The sequence below is a fragment of the Nycticebus coucang genome, chromosome X (assembly GCF_027406575.1).
Source record: "Nycticebus coucang isolate mNycCou1 chromosome X, mNycCou1.pri, whole genome shotgun sequence".
Classification (NCBI taxonomy): domain Eukaryota; kingdom Metazoa; phylum Chordata; class Mammalia; order Primates; family Lorisidae; genus Nycticebus; species Nycticebus coucang.
The window spans coordinates 160,488,431-160,509,061 of NC_069804.1; the positions used below are offsets into that span (position 1 = coordinate 160,488,431).

The window sequence follows — 20,631 nt, forward strand, 5'->3', positions numbered from 1 at the left end:
ATCTCTGACACTGTCAAATCAATTCACAAGAAAAAATGGAAGAAAGACTATGTACACGTTCCTCCTAGAGTCTCGTGTGCATTTACATTTTAATATCAGAAAATCAGGAAAGATCATTTAAAGGCCCCTTTGCACCAGCTGACATTCCCTAGCTATACGCAAGCAGCCTTCTTTTAAGTTTCCCAACAAATGAACAAACGCCTCCAGAGAAGAGAAGGTCAATTGTGCCCTGTGACTAGCAGAAATCAAGTCAGAAATTGTAGAAGTTGTGAGAAGGAAGACCAATGGGCTACCAAATACCATTTCCATATGGCTTCAAGCATATCCACTGCCCATATTAGGAAAGCTGAAAAGTTTTCAAACCAAAAATGCTCATCATCTTTAATCATCAGAGAAATGTAAATCAAAACTACTTTGAGAGATCATCTAACTCCAGTAAGATTAGCCCATATCACAAAATCCCAAGACCAGAGATGTTGGCGTGGATGTGGAGAAAAGGGAACACTTCTACACGGCTGGAATGCAAATTAATACATTCCTTTTGGAAAGATGTTTGGAGAACACTTAGAGATCTAAAAATAGATCTGCCATTCAATCCTATAATTCCTGTACTAGGTATATACCCAGAAAACCAAAAATCACATTATAACAAAGATATTTGTACCAGAATGTTTATTGCAGCCCAATTCATAATTGCTAAGTCATGGAAAAAGCCCAAGTGCCCATCGATCCACGAATGGATTAATAAATTGTGGTATATGTACACCATGGAATATTATGCAGCCTTAAAGAAAGATGGAGACTTTACCTCTTTCATGTTTACATGGATGGAGCTGGAACATATTCTTCTTAGTAAAGTATCTCAAGAATGGAAGAAAAAGTATCCAATATACTCAGCCCTACTATGAAACTAATTTATAGTTTTCACATGAAAGCCATAACCCAGTTATAACCTAAGAATAGTGGGAAGGGGGAAAGAGAGGGGAGGGAGGGGGGAGGATGGGTGGAGGGAGGGTGATTGGTGGGATTACACCTGCGGTGCATCTTACAAGGGTATATGTGAAACTTAGTAAATGTAGAACGTAAATGTCTTAACACAATAACTAAGAAAATGCCAGGAAGGCTATGTTAACCAGTATGATGAAAATGTGTCAAACGGTCTATAAAACCAGTGTATGGTGCCCATGATCACATTAATGTACACAGCTATGATTTAATAATAATAAAAAAAAAGTTTTCAAACCACACGAGGCATGGAGTCACCTTATAAGTCCAATGTCTGCATGATAAGTCAAGGCTGAGCTGTCTGGAAAATCAACGGAGCCCATGAGAGGGTAAAGCCAATGAAAGCAAAGGGAAAGGAAGCCCTACGGGGCCACAGTGACAGTCATTTTTCCTAGGTGTGTTGGAGAAGAGCCATTTGCCAAGCAGGAAATACTTCAATTCCAAAAGGGGAGCAGAAATAATCTAGTAATTTCTAAGCTGTGAAAGTGTTCTCCATTTTATGTGCACATAAGATCTTCCATGATATAGAGTTGTGTTTGAATGCCTTGGCTAAGACTGTGAGACCAAACTAATGGAAAATATTACAGACAAAATACCATCCAGAATAGTGAAATAGAAAGACAAGGCAAAGTTCACAAATATGCCTAGAAAAAGCACCGAGAAACACCCTCCTCCCCCAGAAAAGACATTTCAGTCTTCTGATGGAGAATGGGCTACAGGTGTCATTAAGAATAAGCATTAAAGGGATGATGTGACCTTTTAACTGTGCATGCCCAGTCTATAGCCACAATTCTCTCTTCATTGATTTAGGCTGAGTCTTGAGTTTGTGCTCTATTTCCAATCCAGCCACTTTCTCATCTATGTGATACTGCACTATCTGTCAGCTGGCCCAAACCCACCAAAACAAATTTCATTGACCTATTCTTAAGGGATTTTGCTCACATCTTTGTTGCTAAAGTTCTCTGAGTATAATGAATTATAAGCGCTGGCAACAAACGTAGCACCAAGAATTAAACAGCAAAAGCAAGCAAACAGAAAGAAAAAAAAATCAGCGAGTACAATTAATTACAAATCAAGGTACTGGATAGGATTCAATTGACCTGGGTTCCTGTCTTGCATCTGCCACGAATTAGCTGCTGTACTTGGATAAGTCAGTCTCTTGGCAGATATTTATCTGTTTCCTCGCTAGTAAAATGTAATGGCCTTCTCAGTTAGAGGCACACGAAAACTCCCTGTGCCATGGGTCGTGTCCCTTCCTCACTTCTTTCCTTAAGCCCCACTCTTTTTCTATGTTAAGATGCTCTGTCACCAGAAATCAGAGTTGCATTTGTTGGAGTTTCCAAATCCTCTTGGCTCCTCTTCTCCTGCAGATTTCGTTACCACAGAATCGTGCTCAGCTTTTCTCTGGATTTTTTAAAAGGTTGCTTTGCTGAAATCTAGCCATGGGACTGATTCTTGTGTTTAAAACATGGCCACGTTACTGAGTAATAAGTGGAATAGCATGGGGCAACATAGAAGTTTTAACACATTGCTACGCTACAAAATAATTTCTTTTCCTTGGGCCCATGGTGTTTTATTAGGTCAAGAGAGGTGTGATCTATATGCTTCACAAGACCCCAGGCTCAAAACCAGCATAAGTTAAATACAACTCATGTGGCAGTTAATGTGTTTAAAGAAGAAATATGCAGGGCACTTCAGATATTGGCAATCTTCTCTCCATCTTTCTCCCCAAAGCTCGGTGGGACAGGAGGGAAGGTGTGGGGGAGTTAAGGAAGGCAAGCTTTCTAACTCCTTAACTCCCAGTTAAAGGGCTTGACTAGGTGCTGAGGAAGACAACAAAATGAAGGCGGAAGAGTCCTGAATGGCCTTGTAAGAGTTAACATGCCTTTCTTGGCACTTAAGTCACCAGCAGACAACACCTGTAGCATTTCATTTTGAAACCAACCATTCTAGTGGTGTTTTAGTTTTATCTTTTGTTAAGGTTCCCTGTGGGCAAGCTGAAAGGACAGCTTTTAAGACATTCACAATTGCATCTGTAGTGCCTTTGTTGGAAGAGGTTAAAACAAGAAGCAATGTTTTAACTTTTGTGACATTTACTAGAATTGTAAAGCTGGCTTTTGCTGGAAAATGTATGCGTAATCTAAGCAGTTCTGATAACTGGATAATGTTCCTGCACAATCCACTTTACAAAATTAAACAGAATGTTGGAAAGAGATTTTTGCCTCATGTCTCTGAAAACAACTAATCATACCACTTTAGAGCTAGAAAGAACCTTAGGGATCATCTACTTTGAGGAATAATTTTACCAATGGCTCCTCCCTCTAGAGAAATACTTAAAGCCAAATGCTTACTAACCTTTAAAGCTTTCAACAGGTAGATTGCCTTCAGTAACAAAAACGCTCTCAATAATCACATAAAATATTCCTAAGTGGTGGGCAGGCCCATTTATTTTCCATAATAGGGAAGAGAGTTAACCTGCTGAATGTTAATGCTGACAAGGACAAGAAAAGTGTGGAACAAAAGTTTGACAAGAGGGTATGTTGGGTTAGGCCTCACAACTAGCTAAGGGGAGATGGTCCTAATGATGGAGTGATCAAAGGTAGCAGAATTAGAATGGGCATTGAATCCAGAAAAGCATGGCACAGAGGAAACCAAAGGACCTAAGGTGTAACTGAAGTCTGTACAGACCCAACAAAAACAAAAATCAAAATTTCCCTCATCAGCGAGGCCTTCCCTGACCACTTGCCACCCAACTGATCTGATCCAATTCACTATTCAATTTGATTGACTTTCTTCATGGCATCTATCACTCTCTAAGATAAGCTTGTTCATTTACTTGCATCCTTGTTTACTTTCCATTTATTTCCCTCCCACACACACAGAGGGAACAAGAAAACACAAGAACAAGAGCCTTGTCTGTCTTTTTGTCCTCAGTGCCTAGAACAGTGCCTAGGCACTGTATTATTTAAATAATACATAGATATACATAGAATGAATAAATCTGAGAAAAGTAAAAGAAGTTAGACGATTATTGATGACGACTGTGAGAATAAAGACATTCGAGACTCTACATTCAAGGATGTTTTTGTTATACTTAATTCCAAGGGGAATAAAAGAACACCCCTAACTCATCAATATCACTAACTCATTTAGGGCAAAGGAAATACTAGCATTGGTCAACATGTGCATCATCATTGTGAGAGTTCATGAGCGATCTGAAGGTGAAGGTTCTAGCATAGTGGAATGAGAAGTAGGTAACATCTGCATAGTCGTGGCAGGAGCTCTGGGGCATCCAAGTAGATCCCTAGGTTTACTCATGCAATGAGAGACTCTTGGGAAGGGGATTTTGAAATTGACAGCTAGGACCAAGATCATTTGGAATTGAGATTTGTAGGCAAAGGCCTATGCCACATTTCTAAAGGGGAGGATGAGGTATAACCTTGAAGGCAAGGAACTCACCCTGAGTAGGAGACTCCCATTTATAGAGCAAAATGATCTTTGAATACTCCCATAGGGTAGTACTTCAAGGAGAGTGACTGTACTTAATTTTGGGAAGGTGGGTAATGGAACCACCCCTCTACAAATGGGATATTATTCTCTGTGATAAAAATTTCAGCCCCCTGGGCGGCGCCTGTGGCTCAGTGAGTAGGGTGCTGGCCCCATATGCTGACGGTGGCGGGTTCTAACCCAGCCCCGGCCAAACTGCAACAACAAAAAAAAATAGCCAGGCGTTGTGGCGGGCGCCTGTAGTCCCAGCTGCTCAGGAGGCTGAGGCAAGAGAATCGCGTAAGCCCAAGAGTTAGAGGTTGCTGTGAGCCGTGTGACGCCACGGCACTCTACCCGAGGGCGGTACAGTGAGGCTCTGTCTCTACCAAAAAAAAAAAAAAAAAAAATTCAACCCCCTGGCAAGATGGCAGCCGAGTAACAGCTTCCTTGCATCTGGGCACCGTGAGTCTGGGGAGATAGGACTCCAGGCATCTCTGGCTGGTGGGAACTGCCTATCATCACTCCTATGAAGATACAGGGAGTCAGCGAGAGACTTCTGGACCCCAAGAGGAGGACTAAAACAGTGGAAAACCGGCAAGTGGTCGCGTGTGTTCAATCCGTCTAAACCCGCCCACAACTGTAAGTTCAGTAGCAGCGAGACTGCAAACCAGAAAGGCCTTACCTGTGAACTGTTTTGATGTCCTTGGACTTGGCACTGAGTTGAACTGCCTTGGGGAAGGCCTGAGCGGGAGTGCGCAGAACTTTGGCCGTTGTCTAGGGCCCCAGTCTGAGCCGCTGAGCCAGACGGAGCTAATAGTGTTTGGCGGTGGGTCACACGGATCCATTGTCAGTGATCTGCCCCGGCAAGCTCCGCCCTCAGGGTCGCAGAGCTAGAAACGGGTGGGAGCTGGTAACCCAGCAACCAAGTAGCCTAAGGGTGGGGTTTGAGCCGCCTTGCAGCCCTAACCCTCAGGGGCAGAGTGAGACCGGTTTTGGCACACTGAGTAAGTGGATAGCCACTTCAGCAGCGATTCCAGCGAGAAAGCTGGGAAAGCTTCTGCTCAGCAAGTTTACAAGTTCAAAGTGCCTTTTAAGTAGGCTGAAGAGAGATTTAGGGTGTCTACCTGCTGGGGTTTGAGAAATCAGCAGCCTCCAGTCGTATCAGAACTGTGACTAACATCTCATACCCCAGAAGACCACGTGTTGCCCAGACAATATTCAATAACATATACAAACTGCTTTGTTTTTGGTTGTGTATTTTTTTCTTCTTTTTTTTTGGTTTGGTTGTTTTTTTTGTTTGTTTATTTTGACGTTGCTGATGTTCTTTTGTTTTTTTAATTTCAATCTTTTCCACACAGATCCCTTTTTCTTTCTCAATTTTCCTAGTTTAATTATAATTTCCCATTGCTGCCTTTTTTAATAACTTCAACTTCATTTTTGCTAGTGTTTCTACCGATATAATTTGGTTTTTCACCCAATTTTATCCCCGTAAAGTTTTCTGTTTGCTTCTTTTGGTTTGATTTATAGCATTTTTGTCTTTCCTCTCTACTTGGTGGAGGTGGGGTACTGTGTCTGATCAGGTTAGCAAAGAGCTGCTGACCTCAAGGGAACCACACAACTGGGCACCCCCAGAAGGTGGGGTTTTTTAAGGTTGTGTCAAAGTACCCTACTGTATACCTATATTGCCCTGTCTCCCTCTTTCTGTGCCTCTCTTCTTTTTGTCAATATTCCTTATACCCACCCCCTCTCCTTTCTCTATCTTTCTTTTTTTCTTATCACTCGGCCCTCCTTTCTTTCATCCCCTTTTTTTGCTCTTCAACCTTCTCACCCTTCTGGTCCTGTAACCCTTAGTCCACAGGCACAAGAACTTAAAGAGCAAGAGGAAGTGAAAGGAAAATTAGGGCAAGGAAACAGATAAAAGAAATCACTCATGAGGAAGAATCAGCAGAAAACTCCAGGCAACATGAAGAACCAGTCTAGAACAACCCCACCAAGGGACCATGAGGTAGCTACTGCAGATGATTCCACCAGTATAGAAATGTTAGGAATGACAGAAAGGGAATTTAGAATACACATGTTGAAAACAATGAAAGAAATGATGGAAACAATGAAGGAAATTGATAATAAAGTGGAAAATAACCAAAAGGAAATTCAAAAACAGAATCAAATAAGAGATGAACGATATGATGAATATAAAAAGGATATAGCAGACCTGAAGGAACTGAAACAGTCAATTAGGGAACTTAAAGATACAATGGAAAGTATCAGCAACAGGTTAGACCATGCAGAAGAAAGAATTTCAGAGGTAGAAGACAAAGTTCTTGAGATAACTCAGATAGTAAAAGAGGCAGAAAAGAAGAGAGAGAAAGCAGAACGTTCACTGTCAGAATTATGGGAATTTATGAAGCGTTCCAACATACGAGTTATAGGAATTCCAGAAGGGGAAGAAGAATGCCCCAGAGGAATGGAAGCCATACTAGAGAATATTATAAAAGAAAATTTCCCGAACATCACCAAAGAGTCTGACACACTGCTTTCAGAGGGATATCGGACCCCAGGTCGCCTCAACTCTAACCGAGCTTCTCCAAGACACATTGTGATGAACCTGTCCAAAGTCAAGACAAAAGAAAAGATTCTGCAAGCTGCCAGGAGTAAGTGCCAGTTGACCTACAGGGGCAAATACATCAGAGTTACCGCAGACTTCTCTAATGAAACTTTCCAAGCAAGAAGACAATGGTCATCTACCTTTAACCTACTTAAACAGAACAATTTTCAGCCCAGAATTCTGTACCCTGCTAAGCTAAGCTTCAGAATTGAGGGAGAAATCAAATCATTTACGGATATACAAACATTGAGGAAATTCGCCACAACAAGACCACCTCTACAGGAAATACTTCAACCTGTTCTGCACACTGACCACCACAATGGATCAGCAGCAAAGTAAGAACTCAGAAATCAAAGGACAAAACCTAACCTCCACACTGATGCAAAAGATAAAACTAAGCAATGGACTCTCACCAAATAAGACGAATAGAATACTACCACACTTATCAATTATCTCAATAAATGTTAATGGCTTGAATTCCCCACTGAAGAGACATAGATTGACTGACTGGATTAAAAAACACAAGCCATCCATTTGCTGTCTGCAAGAAACACACCTGGCCTCAAAAGACAAATTAAAGCTCCGAGTCAAGGGTTGGAAGACAATTTTTCAGGCAAACGGAATTCAGAAGAAAAGAGGAGTTGCAATCTTATTTTCAGATACATGTGGATTTAAAGCAACTAAAGTCAAAAAAGACAAAGATGGTCACTTTATATTGGTCAAGGGAAAACTACAACAAGAAGACATTTCCAGTCTAAATATTTATGCACCCAATTTAAATGCTCCCAGATTCTTGAAGCAGACCTTACTCACTCTGAGCAATATGATATCTGATAATACCATCATAACAGGGGACTTTAACACACCTCTTACAGAGCTGGACAGATCCTCTAAACAGAAATTAAACAAAGATGTAAGAGATTTAAATGAGACCCTAGAACAACTATGCTTGATAGATGCATATAGAACACTCCACCCCAAAGATAAAGAATATACATTCTTCTCATCACCCCATGGAACATTCTCCAAAATTGATCATATCCTGGGACACAAAACAAATATCAATAGAATCAAAAGAATTGAAATTTTACCTTGTATCTTTTCAGACCATAAGGCACTAAAGGTGGAACTCAACTCTAACAAAAATGCTCAAGCCCACCCAAAGGCATGGAAATTAAACAATCTTCTGTTGAATAACACATGGGTGAAGGAAGAAATAAAACAGGAAATCATTAACTTCCTTGAGCAGAACAACAATGAAGACACAAGCTACTAAAACCTGTGGGATACTGCAAAAGCAGTTTTGAGAGGAAAATTCATCGCTTTAGATGCCTACATTCGAAAAACAGAAAGAGAGCACATCAACAATCTCACAAGAGATCTTATGGAATTGGAAAAAGAAGAACAATCTAAGCCTAAACTCAGTAGAAGAAAAGAAATATCCAAAATCAAATCAGAGATCAATGAAATTGAAAACAAAAGAATCATTCAGAAAATTAATGAAACAAGGAGTTGGTTTTTTGAAAAAATAAATAAAATAGATAAACCATTAGCCAGACTAACTAGAAATAGAAAAGTAAAATCTCTAATAACCTCAATCAGAAACGATAAAGGGGAAATAACAACTGATCCCACAGAGATACAAGAGATCATCTCTGAATACTACCAGAAACTCTATGCCCAGAAATTTGACAATGTGAAGGAAATGGATCAATATTTGGAATCACACCCTCTCCCTAGACTTAGCCAGGAAGAAATAGACCTCCTGAACAGACCAATTTCAAGCACTGAGATCAAAGAAACAATAAAAAAGCTTCCAACTAAAAAATGCCCTGGTCCAGATGGCTTCACTCCAGAATTCTATCAAACCTTCAAGGAAGAGCTTATTCCTGTACTGCAGAAATTATTCAAAAAAACTGAGGAAGAAGGAATCTTCCCCAACACATTCTATGAAGCAAACATCACCCTGATACCAAAACCAGGAAAAGACCCAAACAAAAAGGAGAATTTCAGACCAATCTCACTCATGAACATAGACGCAAAAATTCTCAACAAAATCCTAGCCAACAGATTACAGCTTATCATCAAAAAAGTCATTCATCATGATCAAGTAGGCTTCATCCCAGGGATGCAAGGCTGGTTTAACATACGCAAGTCTATAAACGTTATCCACCATATTAACAGAGGCAAAAATAAAGATCAGATGATCCTCTCAATAGATGCAGAAAAAGCATTTGATAAAATCCAGCATCCTTTTCTAATTAGAACTCTGAAGAGTATAGGCATAGGTGGCACATTTCTAAAACTGATTGAAGCTATCTATGACAAACCCACAGCCAATATTTTACTGAATGGAGTAAAACTGAAAGCTTTTCCTCTTAGAACTGGAACCAGACAAGGTTGTCCTCTGTCACCTTTACTATTCAACGTAGTGCTGGAAGTTCTAGCCAATACAATTAGGCAAGACAAGGAAATAAAGGGAATCCAAATGGGAGCAGAGGAGGTCAAACTCTCCCTCTTTGCTGACGACATGATCTTATACTTAGAGAACCCCAAAGACTCAACCACAAGACTCCTAGAAGTCATCAAAAAATAAAGTAATGTTTCAGGATATAAAATCAATGTCCACAAGTCAGTAGCCTTTGTATACACCAATAACAGTCAAGATGAGAAGCTAATTAAGGACACAACTCCCTTTACCATAGTTTCAAAGAAAATGAAATACCTAGGAATATACCTAACGAAGGAGGTGAAGGACCTCTATAAAGAAAACTATGAACTCCTCAGAAAGGAAATAGCAGAGGATATTAACAAATGGAAGAACATACCATGCTCATGGATGGGAAGAATCAACATTGTTAAAATGTCTATACTTCCCAAAGCAATCTACCTATTCAATGCCATTCCTATCAAAGTACCTACATCGTACTTTCAAGATTTGGAAAAAATGATTCTGCGTTTTGTATGGAACCGGAAAAAAACCCGTAAAGCTAAGGCAGTTCTTAGTAACAAAAATAAAGCTGGGGGCGTCAGCATACCAGATTTTAGTCTGTACTACAAAGCCATAGTGGTCAAGACAGCATGGTACTGGCACAAAAACAGAGACCTAGACACTTGGAATCGAATTGAACACCAAGAAATGAAACTAACATCTTACAACCACCTAATCTTTGATAAACCAAACAAGAACTTATCTTGGGGGAAAGACTCCCTATTCAATAAATGGTGTTGGGAGAACTGGATGTCTACATGTAAAAGACTGAAACTGGACCCACACCTTTCCCCACTCACAAAAATTGATTCAAGATGGATAAAGGACTTAAATTTAAGGCATGAAACAATAAAAATCCTCAAAGAAAGCATAGGAAAAACACTGGAAGATATTGGCCTGGGGGAAGACTTCATGAAGAAGATTGCCATGGCAATTGCAACAACATCAAAAATAAACAAATGGGACTTCATTAAACTGAAAAGCTTCTGTACAGCTAAGGAAACAATAACCAAAGCAAAGAGACAACCTACACAATGGGAAAGGATATTTGCATATTTTCAATCAGACAAAAGCTTGATAACCAGGATCTATAGAGAACTCAAATTAATCCACATGAAAAAAGCCAACAATCCCTTATATCAATGGGCAAGAGACATGAATAGAACTTTCTCTAAAGATGACAGACGAATGGCTAACAAACATATGAAAAAATGTTCATCATCTCTATATATTAGAGAAATGCAAATCAAAACAACCCTGAGATATCATCTAACCCCAGTGAGAATGGCCCACATCACAAAATCTCAAAACTGCAGATGCTGGCGTGGATGTGGAGAGAAGGGAACACTTTTACACTGCTGGTGGGACTGCAAACTAGTACAGCCTTTCTGGAAGGAAGTATGGAGAAACCTCAAAGCACTCAACCTAGACCTCCCATTCGATCCTGCAATCCCATTACTGGGCATCTACCCAAAAGGAAAAAAATGCTTTTATCATAAGGACACTTGTACTAGACTGTTTATGGCAGCTCAATTCACCATTGCCAAAATGTGGAAACAGCCTAAATGCCCACCAACCCAGGAATGGATTAACAAGCTGTGGTATATGTATACCATGGAATACTATTCAGCTATTAAAAAAAATGGAGACTTTACATCCTTCGTATTAACCTGGATGGAAGTGGAAGACATTATTCTTAGTAAAGCATCACAAAAATGGAGAAGCATGAATCCTATGTACTCAATCTTGATATGAGGACAATTAATGACAATTAAGTTTATGGGGGGGGGAAGCAGAAAGAGGGATGGAGGGAGGAGGGTGGGGCCTTAGTGTGTGTCACACTTTATGGGGGCAAGACATGATTGCAAGAGGGACTTTACCTAACAATTGCAATCAGTGTAACTGGCTTATTGTACCCTCAATGAATCCCCAACAATAAGAAAAATAAAAAAATAAAAAAATTCAACCCCCTAGCTGGTAATCCTAGCACTGTGGGAGGCTGAGGAGGGAGAATTGCTTGAGCTCAGGAGTTTAAGACTTGCCTGAGAGAGAGTGAGACCCCTGACTCATAAAAAAAAAATGAAAAACCCAGTCAGGTGCCACGGCGAACGCCTATAGTCCCAGTGGCTTCTGGAAGCTGAGAGAATGGGATGCCCACAGCCCGAGTCTGAGGTTGTGGTGAGCTATAACACCATTGCACTCTGCTCAGGGCATAGCGTGGGACTCTGTCTCAATCAAAATAATAATAATAATAATAATAATAATAATAAGCAAGGAAAAAAAATCAGCCCTGAGTCTGTATTTTCCATAGGAATAGCTCATTTATGACTAATTTTCTCAATAATGGTACAAACGTTAACCAGGATTTGTCTATCCCTTTGCTCTAATTAAGTTTTAGGGTTAAACATAACCATTCTTACTCTGGCCTGAAGCATTGTCAAGCCAACTTGAAATGTAAAACCCCAAAGCATTCAATATTTACTAAATTTAAAGGAAGTAATCAATTTCTAATTCAGATTTATGCACATTCTTTTCCCACTTTAGCACTGTCTTCTTTCCCTTAAGTTCTCCTTTGGTCATTAAGACTGTCAGCAAGGTTATGGTCATCAAACAATTTGTGACATGCTGCAGATGATATTTCTAAACAAAATTAAATTGCCAATGTACCTGCAAATAACTAAAAGAAAAATGGATCAGACACTTAAGGACAGAGATCCTGTATGTTTTATATTCACAGCCTCATTGCTCCACAGACAGCCTGACATATTCTGTAAATATTTGCAGAATGAATGAAAGAAAAAAATCTATCTATCCCTGATAGAATTATTTGCATACATTCAAAATCTCAGGCATATCTGACCCAGCATCTATGTGTGTGTTTACACATACACAAGCTCTCAAAATTCCCACAGGCTCCGCCTTCAGGTTGAATACATCATCTTTCCCTTTGGCATGTGAATTTCCTTAACAAAATACTGGAACAGGATTAACTATAACAAGTGTCCCAAGCAAGATGATTTTAATTAACACTTTTTCCAAATCCGCCCGTCTCCTTCTAGCACCTAAACAATGAACTCAATTTTCTTCTTCTTTTTTTTTTTTAACTCAATTTTCATTTAGGAAAGCTGTTACCTTCTTTCTAGAAAATACACCTTTTAAAGTTCTAATTGCCAATTGAAATCTCTAGTTCATAATCACAGAAATTCAGTTTACCTATTTGAAACCACTTTCCTAACTCAAACCATTTTTACTTCTGCTCTTAGACTAAGGCTCCACACTTCTTCCTTGTTTTCAAGGCTTACTACTTCTAAAGCTAGATTCTCCCATCTGCATTCCTGAAGAGGATGATAAAAGCCAGACTACACTTTCAGTCTCCTAGGATATCCTGCCCTGGAGATTCTCAGCAGGCAATTGGAAATTGGAGTCAGCCTGGAGCTCAGGAATGAATTAAGGATTGGAGAAGTCATTTCGGGAATCATTAGTGTAGAGGTTAAAGGTGAAGCTATGTGAGGAGATGAAATTACCCAGGGAGAGAACATGGCAAGAGAAGAGAAGCAGATCAACGACAGGACCTTGGGAATTGCTCCATTTAAAGGGTCAAGGGGTAGCAGGCTATGTGTGTGTGTACATGGAAAATAAATATCAACAAAGGAAACCTAAGGAGTGTTGAGACGATAAATTATAAACAGTTTCAAGCAAGTAAAGATGTTCAAAAATTCCAGAATCTCCAAAGAGGTCAAGAAGACAGATACCAGAGAAGGGGACCACTGGATTCTGCAGCATGGTGGTCACTGATAACCTTTGGGAAAGCAGTCTTTCTGTTGCCACTCTGCGGCCTCTGTGTGTGCATGTTAGGGGTACAGATGTATTTGCAGGCACCCCAAACTACCATATGATTAAATATTAGTATTGAGTGAGGCTGGTACTGGGGATGCTAGACAATGATGTCAATAACCACTACCATTTATTGACCATTTACTATGTGCCAGGAACAGTGCTGAGAACTTGATATGCATGATCTCATTTTAATCTTCAAAACAACCCTATAAGGCAGCTATGTTTTACACGTAAGAAAACTAACTGAAGCTGACAGAAGTAAACTAAATTACCCGAGGTCACGCAGCTAGAAAGTGACAGTGCCAAGGATTGCACCAAAGGTTGGTTTGAGTCTAAAAGCCCATACTCTGAGTCACTGCAGTAGTATTTCCACTATGCTAATGTTAGGTGATGTAGGCATGAGAGGAGGAGAGCTGATACTAGTAGAATGTTTCATTGGTAGGCGCTTTACATAGATCATCTCCTTTTCCATATAGACCATCAACATTATGGCTATATTTAGGGAAACCTGATGATGGCATATTTGAAGACTTTGGATTCAGCTCTTTGGAAAAGCACTTGGAGCTATATGATCCCAAACCAACTGTTTATAATCCAAATGTATGTGCTATAATAGTTTCCAATGATTTGAAAGTTTAAAAAAAAGTATGGCATCATTGATTGGGTGGTTGTTAGGGAGATGAAAATTACCAACAACCAAACTCCCTGGAAAAATGAAGGAATTTGACAGGATGACCTTAAAGGTCCCCTTGAGCCTTAATTTTCTGTGATTCTTGCATGCAGGTCTAATGCCAAACATTTTAAAGATGTGGAATATAAAGCAGAATGTAAATGCAGCAGCAGAACTGGTTGGCATGTCAGCATCCTTTTATTCACTAAATACATAGAAGCCTGTGGTTAAAATATTATAAAGATAAGTCTTTGGCTTTCAAAGCTTTGATTGTTAACTTAAATAGAAGCTTGGAAACGCCATTGCGAAATGACACACTGAGAATCCAACCAAGTAATTTGCTTACAACCAACTGCGGACCTTATGATACAGTTGGCTATAGGAAAGAGAGAGCGAGAGATACAGAGAGAGAGTGGCAAACACTCTGACAATTAATGGTTTTGCTGTCTATAGACAAACAAGGTTCTGGTCTAATTAGTATGGCTGTTAATTGTGCCTGTGTACAGCGGTAATACTAGGCATTGGGGATGGCTTCCGGTGATCATTCCCTTCTTTCTCTGGATTACAAAAATCCATTCAGACAACTAAAATATAGAAAGTACTTATGCAAATTGTTAATTATGAGGCAGGGATAATTATAATCTTGTAAATTTATAAGGCCACATATACAGTGGGGATTACCAAATGAACTGACATTTCATGATTTCACTCGTGTTTGAAAAACACACTAGCGGGCAGCGCCTGTGGCTCAGTGAGTAGGGCGCCGGCCCCATATGCCGAGGGTGGTGGGTTCAAACCTAGCCCCGGCCAAACTGCAACAACAACAAAAAAAAAATAGCCGGGCGTTGTGGCGGGCGCCTGTAGTCCCAGCTGCTAGGGAGGCTGAGGCAAGAGAATCGCGTAAGCCCAAGAGTTAGACGTTGCTGTGAGCCGGGTGACGCCACGGCAGTCTACCCGAGGGTGGTACAGTGAGACTCTGTCTCTACAAAAAGAAAAAGAAAAAAGAAAAACACGCTGGCCTTGCAAAGGGTTTTCATACATCATTCAGTTCACCAGAATTCAAAAATGGCCTCATCGATGTTTATTGGAATTGGCTTCCCATCTTACCACCCACCCTCCTGTCTTCTTTCTCACTAACACACCAGGTATCAGTTGCTATGATAATAACTTCTGGTCCAACAGATCAGCACCATGAGGAGAATAAAGAGTATGTCAGGATTTGTTTTACACAACAAAACTGTTATACAGAGATGGTGCTATCATGTAGTAAATTTTAAAGTAAAAAGAAAACAAAATCCTCACGATTTCCCCCATAAAATCAATTACAGGGATATTAGTCCCAGTGTTATTGACCATTCTCTTAATGGTCATTCACTCCATTTTATTTCACAGATGAGGAAATCAAGGCTCAGTGTAGGGACAAGACTTGGTAAAAGTCACCCCACTAGTTAGTAGCAGAACCTACTACTCTGATTACCATGACACATCCCATCTATGACCTTTAAATGCCCTCTCATACTAATATTGTGCGATTAGGTGTCTCTGTGTGTGTACACCATTTATTTCAATGAATTATAATCTGACTATGAATTTAAACACTGAATTCACTATTCTCATCTGTCAAGTCAATCCACTGTGGCCTTAATGGGAGTATGGAAGCCCAGCTACTGAAAGCTAACCAGTGCAGCCCCAAATGGCCCATTTAGTCTATTTTAATGGGAGCCTGTCCTTGTGCAGGAAGGCCAGAGCACATGGGGAGATGTAGGTAGGCAGGAAGACAAAGCAGAGGCACTTGCAAATATTTCTGGGGCCAAAAAGTCTGTAACAGGCCAAATACAGTACTGGTGAGCATCACCACCTTAGAAAACGATGTGCCAAGCAATTAGAGCTTGTGATTCTCTATTGGCAAAATGATGGTGGGGCTCGAGACAACAGTTGACAGGGCACTATCCTGGGGCATTCCTAGTGTCCCTTGCCCCCACAGAAAGGAACTATCTTCTGTTGGGATTAGATTTGCCCTCCTGTCGGGTATATGTCATGAAGGCCCCTGGCCCGTGGGATTACTCTACCTTCTAAGTCTACGTATTCACTTAAGTTAAAAGACTGTTTTCAAAGAATTGATTTCCCTTCTATGAAGTGCTTACCTAGTTGTTCCCTAAACCATGATCCCTGCCTAGGCACAGGGGGGCGTGCCTGAAGCACCATGAGGGATACTTTGTTGATGGTTGAGGTCTTCTTACAACACACTACTATGTCAGCAAAAAAAGAAAAAGGAGCTACTGACCTACTGCCCACCTGTCTGGGGTGGTGGCCCTGAACATTCATCCCACTCCTGAACAGGGTCAGCCTTCAGAAGTAAGACTATAGGCCAGGGTGGTTTCAGCTGTTTTAAACTAAAACAGAGCCCTATGAAGAATTTGTCCCAGCCAAAAATTTAACTATTTGTTGTGCTGAAATTCAACTGACAGACAAGAGTGGAATCTGTTTTTTCTCGCTTACTTGGGTTCAGTCAAGCTAAAAATACATCGTTACTTACCTTGCTGCGTCTAGAATCTGAAAAATCCTCCACCTGTTAAAGGAACAGTAAAACCAGTTGCTAGCAATTGATTGGTAAGAGAAGAGTTAAAATAATAAAAGTTTTCCATATTGCTTTGATAGCATATGTTTCCAGCTTCCCAGACCTCAAGGAAGAAGCTCATGGGTGGCTCCCCCACTTTGCTCCCCATTAGCTCCTCTCAAGGAGTGGGGAGATTCTGAATCAGAGGGCTGAAAGAGGCACGCAGCGCAGCACCGAGAGACAGTCCCCTCCCCTGCCCCAGAGGGCTAGGGGGTGGGAATGATGGATGTACCACTCACTCGTGCTAATTCCAGTCCCTTTCACAAAGAGGCATGGCAACCTAAGCGAAAAACAAAAGCCCAATAAACCAAAAACCGAACCCAACCCAACCCACATTATGAAATGGAAATGCCTGATTGAAAGAACATAAGAGGAATTTCCAGGAATTTTTCATACTATCAAGAATATATGAAACACAAATAAATAAAAGGGAAATAAAGAGAAAAGAATGAGTAGATTCTGCTGATGCCCTTTTAAAAGATGAAAATTCAAAGTGCACACAAAGTAATATATAAATCACTTCTCAAGTCCCTTCCACACAAATGCAAGACATCCATCAAAGTAAGCAATGTCTCCCCATTCAAAAAACTTGCTTAGCTGTGTTTTATAATGTATGTCTCAAGGGTCACAAAACACTAATTCTACTGTGTAGATTTCTGATAACAGCAGGTGGGAACTGTAAAGTTGTACACAGGTCAGTTGCTAATTTGAGGGTACAAATGGACTCAGCCTTTTTTCTTTATTATGTCAGAACAAGGAATATTACAATATAGTAACACTTCTGTGCCCCAAATGGGTTCTATGTCCTGTGTATTTTCTTGGGACAAATGTGTCTTTCCATCAAATATGTTTGCAGGCTTTAAAGTGAATTAAAAGAATCTTTTAATAGCATGGCTGGCAGCAGAGATTTTTGCATCACCCTCTGAGAAAAAATAATGCCTTTTTTATATCACTCCCTAATGTAGTTAAGCCTCCATTCCCTGGTTCTGAGTTGTTAGGACTTCTGGGGAAGTGAGTGTTATGAAAAACAAAAATGATATGTTTGGTGAGCCCTAACCTCAGATCTGTTAGACACGACACCCCCATTAGCTGACTTACCATCCAGAGCCCAATGTGCCCATCTCCCACTCTAGCTGCAAGGAAGAAGTAATCTAGAGTGTACTGACTTAGATTCCTACACAGTGAAGAGAGGCTAAAATCCCTTCCATTGTGCCCGGTCTTGTGAACAAAAAAAGAACACAACTTTGGGTGAAAAATAATTTAAAAAAAAAACTACAAGAAAACATTTTTCAAAGGAAAACATAAAGCCATATGTTGACTCTTAGAATCAGAAAATTGCAAAGTCAAGCACACGCCACTTCCCAAAGCTGTAATTTTCACTTTACTGTACTTAAAATAGAAATTCTCAAATAACATAAGTATATACATAATTGATTTTGGAGGACTAGATCAAATTTAACTTTAATCAGGAAACTATTATTGCTCTTGAGATTTTTTTTTAAATTTCTATGTAAACTTCTTGACTGCCTATTAAAGTTTTCTCAGTGCTAGCATTGAGAGCTTGCCTTACCTGCAAATCCAGATGGGCAGAGGTGGAGTATTCAATGATGATCCATGCAGATGTTTCAGAAGTATCAACCAAAAGGGTGGACGGTCATCAGAAGTTAACCAAAGGCCATAGGGAAAGGGTTTAAAAAAAGAGAGAGAGATAAGAATTAGGAAAAAAAATAAATCTTAAGAACCCATTTAAACATCTGTGCATACTCTCTCTCTTTGGAAGGTTCTTAAGTAGTATCTTTGAAAAAGACCCTTTAATCATGATATTTTATTCAAAACTATTCATTATCTATTATGTACCAGGTATTGTTATAGGCCCTGAGAATACAGCAGTGAATAAAACAGAAGAATCCCTGTTTCCGTGGAATTTACAATCTATAAGACATTTTTAGGCCACTTTCTTGGAAAAGAGTTCCACAGAAATGTACTGTATGCTATCAAATTCTAGCAAAGACTTTCTCCTTTTTTATTCATGCCTTTATTTATGCACAGAGAACACACCCAATGGCATCAGACTTAACATTTGCTTTAGAAAACATTCTCTTTCTGATTGGAAAGAACATTATAAATCTATGATTTCTCCTTGTGGAAAGCCCTCCCAAAAGGCTGTAAATCAGGTTTCTTTTTCTGCTGGACCATTTGCTACTCCTAGACTGCCATATGTTTGCACCTTGAAATGCTGTAAAAACAGAAAGTCTCTAAATGGCAATTTTATAATATTATCATCCCACATCCCAACAGAATTTTTCTCATTGGTTGCTGTTGTGTTCTGTAGCAGCTGGCCCGGGTGACACTCTAAGATGAGATTCATCTGCCCTAAGCGAGCCACATCCTGGAAAAGCAAAAGCAATTAGTGGACAAAGGAGCTGTGGCTATCGTGCCCATGACCCAGCCACAGCTGGAGAAGGAGCCATAAGAACAACCTTCTTCTGAAACAAGTTCAAGAACATGTGACTAAACATCCCTCACATGAAAGCAACTGCCCAAGTGTCAAATTAGCAGGCAAAGAAAAAGATGAAAATGAAGGGAACACATATAAATCATCCAGTGATGGGAATATGGAGGAAACTGGGGAGTCCAAAAATTCCAGAGAAGCATTCGTCCTAACCAGCAACTCCAAACTATGACAGCTACCTTTCATTCACTGACTGCATTCTCAGGGTTGGTGCTTAGGGCGTCAGAAATAAAAGTGAAGCTATTCGCTTTGATATTAAGGAGTCAAATTAAGACCTAGGAAAAACAGAATGATGTAAAAATCCAAAAGCCTTTGACTGAGAATCAGGATCCCTTGTTTGTAATCCTGGTTTTACCAATTGATCTTGGGAAAATTCTCTTCTCCACTCTCTCAGAGAGCTGTATGAAATGAAGGAGTTTAACACAGTGGTTTCTCCAGTCCCAATATTCTTTCATTCCCTAATAGCTTTGCCTTTAATTTTGGTGCCAAATTAGTAAAAAGTATACTAATCTCTAGTTATTTTCTTAGTACAACATGCTATTAGTAGTTCAGAAAGCCCAGAGCCCAGCATTCTGAATTTATGAATAAATGAGAACATGGCTAAAACAATAATAGCCAAATTGAAATGCAGCCGAACATGATTCTATCCAATGAACAACTTTGTTTATTTGAAACACAGAGAGGTGGGTTCTTTATGATGAAAATTTTATTCAAGGAAACTTAATTCAGAAAAAAAGAAAAATCTAATTGATGAACAACTAACCTTCTCCATTTTTCTTTCTGCTCTCGCATCTTCCAGAAGCCTGGGATGCTGGTAATGGCTAATCCACCAGAAGAGACCTCCACAGCTACACACTTCCAGATAAAGGCTAGAAAGACGCTCAGTTTTTGTGAAGAGTAGTTTATAAACAACCCACACCAACACTGTTTCGGTCTAATTGGAAATCTGTGGTAGATAACACACTCCTTGGGAAATAATTGCCTATCACTGTTCCAGGGCTGTCAGGCAAACAGCCCATCCAGCCTCTCTAGTTTTTAATATTGGACTGGTTTGCTCACCCTCTATCCAAATCCAACACTAAGAGCTGCTGTGATTGTGATTTTCCACATTCTCCTCACTTAGGGGGCTTTTACCCTCATCCTGGTCTCAATGAGTACACTGCTAGTCAGTAACACACGGCTTCCTTTTGTACCTCAGGCCACCTTCCTCATTTGGTCTCTGAAGGTCAAATGTAGTATATTCCAGTGGAAATAAAACTTACAACTCTGCATACTAAATAAGAAGGGGACCCATGGCACCAAATCTTGTTCAATCTCATAGAGGCTAATGGAATAGCTAGATAGAAGGTCTGGATGTTTCTTAAGGTCTCAGGCAAAACAAGCTACTTGTCTTTTTATAAGCAATGTG

General features: G+C 40.0%; 1 protein-coding gene across 4 annotated transcripts in view; it reads right to left on the reverse strand.

The window, feature by feature from the left end:
• Positions 1 to 20,631, reverse strand: part of HS6ST2 (heparan sulfate 6-O-sulfotransferase 2) — a 387,013-nt gene that overhangs the window by 106,102 nt on the left and 260,280 nt on the right. For 2 of the 4 annotated variants that reach the window (XM_053580633.1, XM_053580635.1), the window contains one exon: positions 16,631 to 16,663. The exons of the other annotated variants lie outside the window; for them this stretch is intronic. In XM_053580633.1, coding sequence (XP_053436608.1) covers positions 16,631 to 16,663 — 33 coding nt within the window. The remainder of the gene's footprint in view (positions 1 to 16,630; positions 16,664 to 20,631) is intronic. 4 annotated transcript variants of the gene reach the window in all.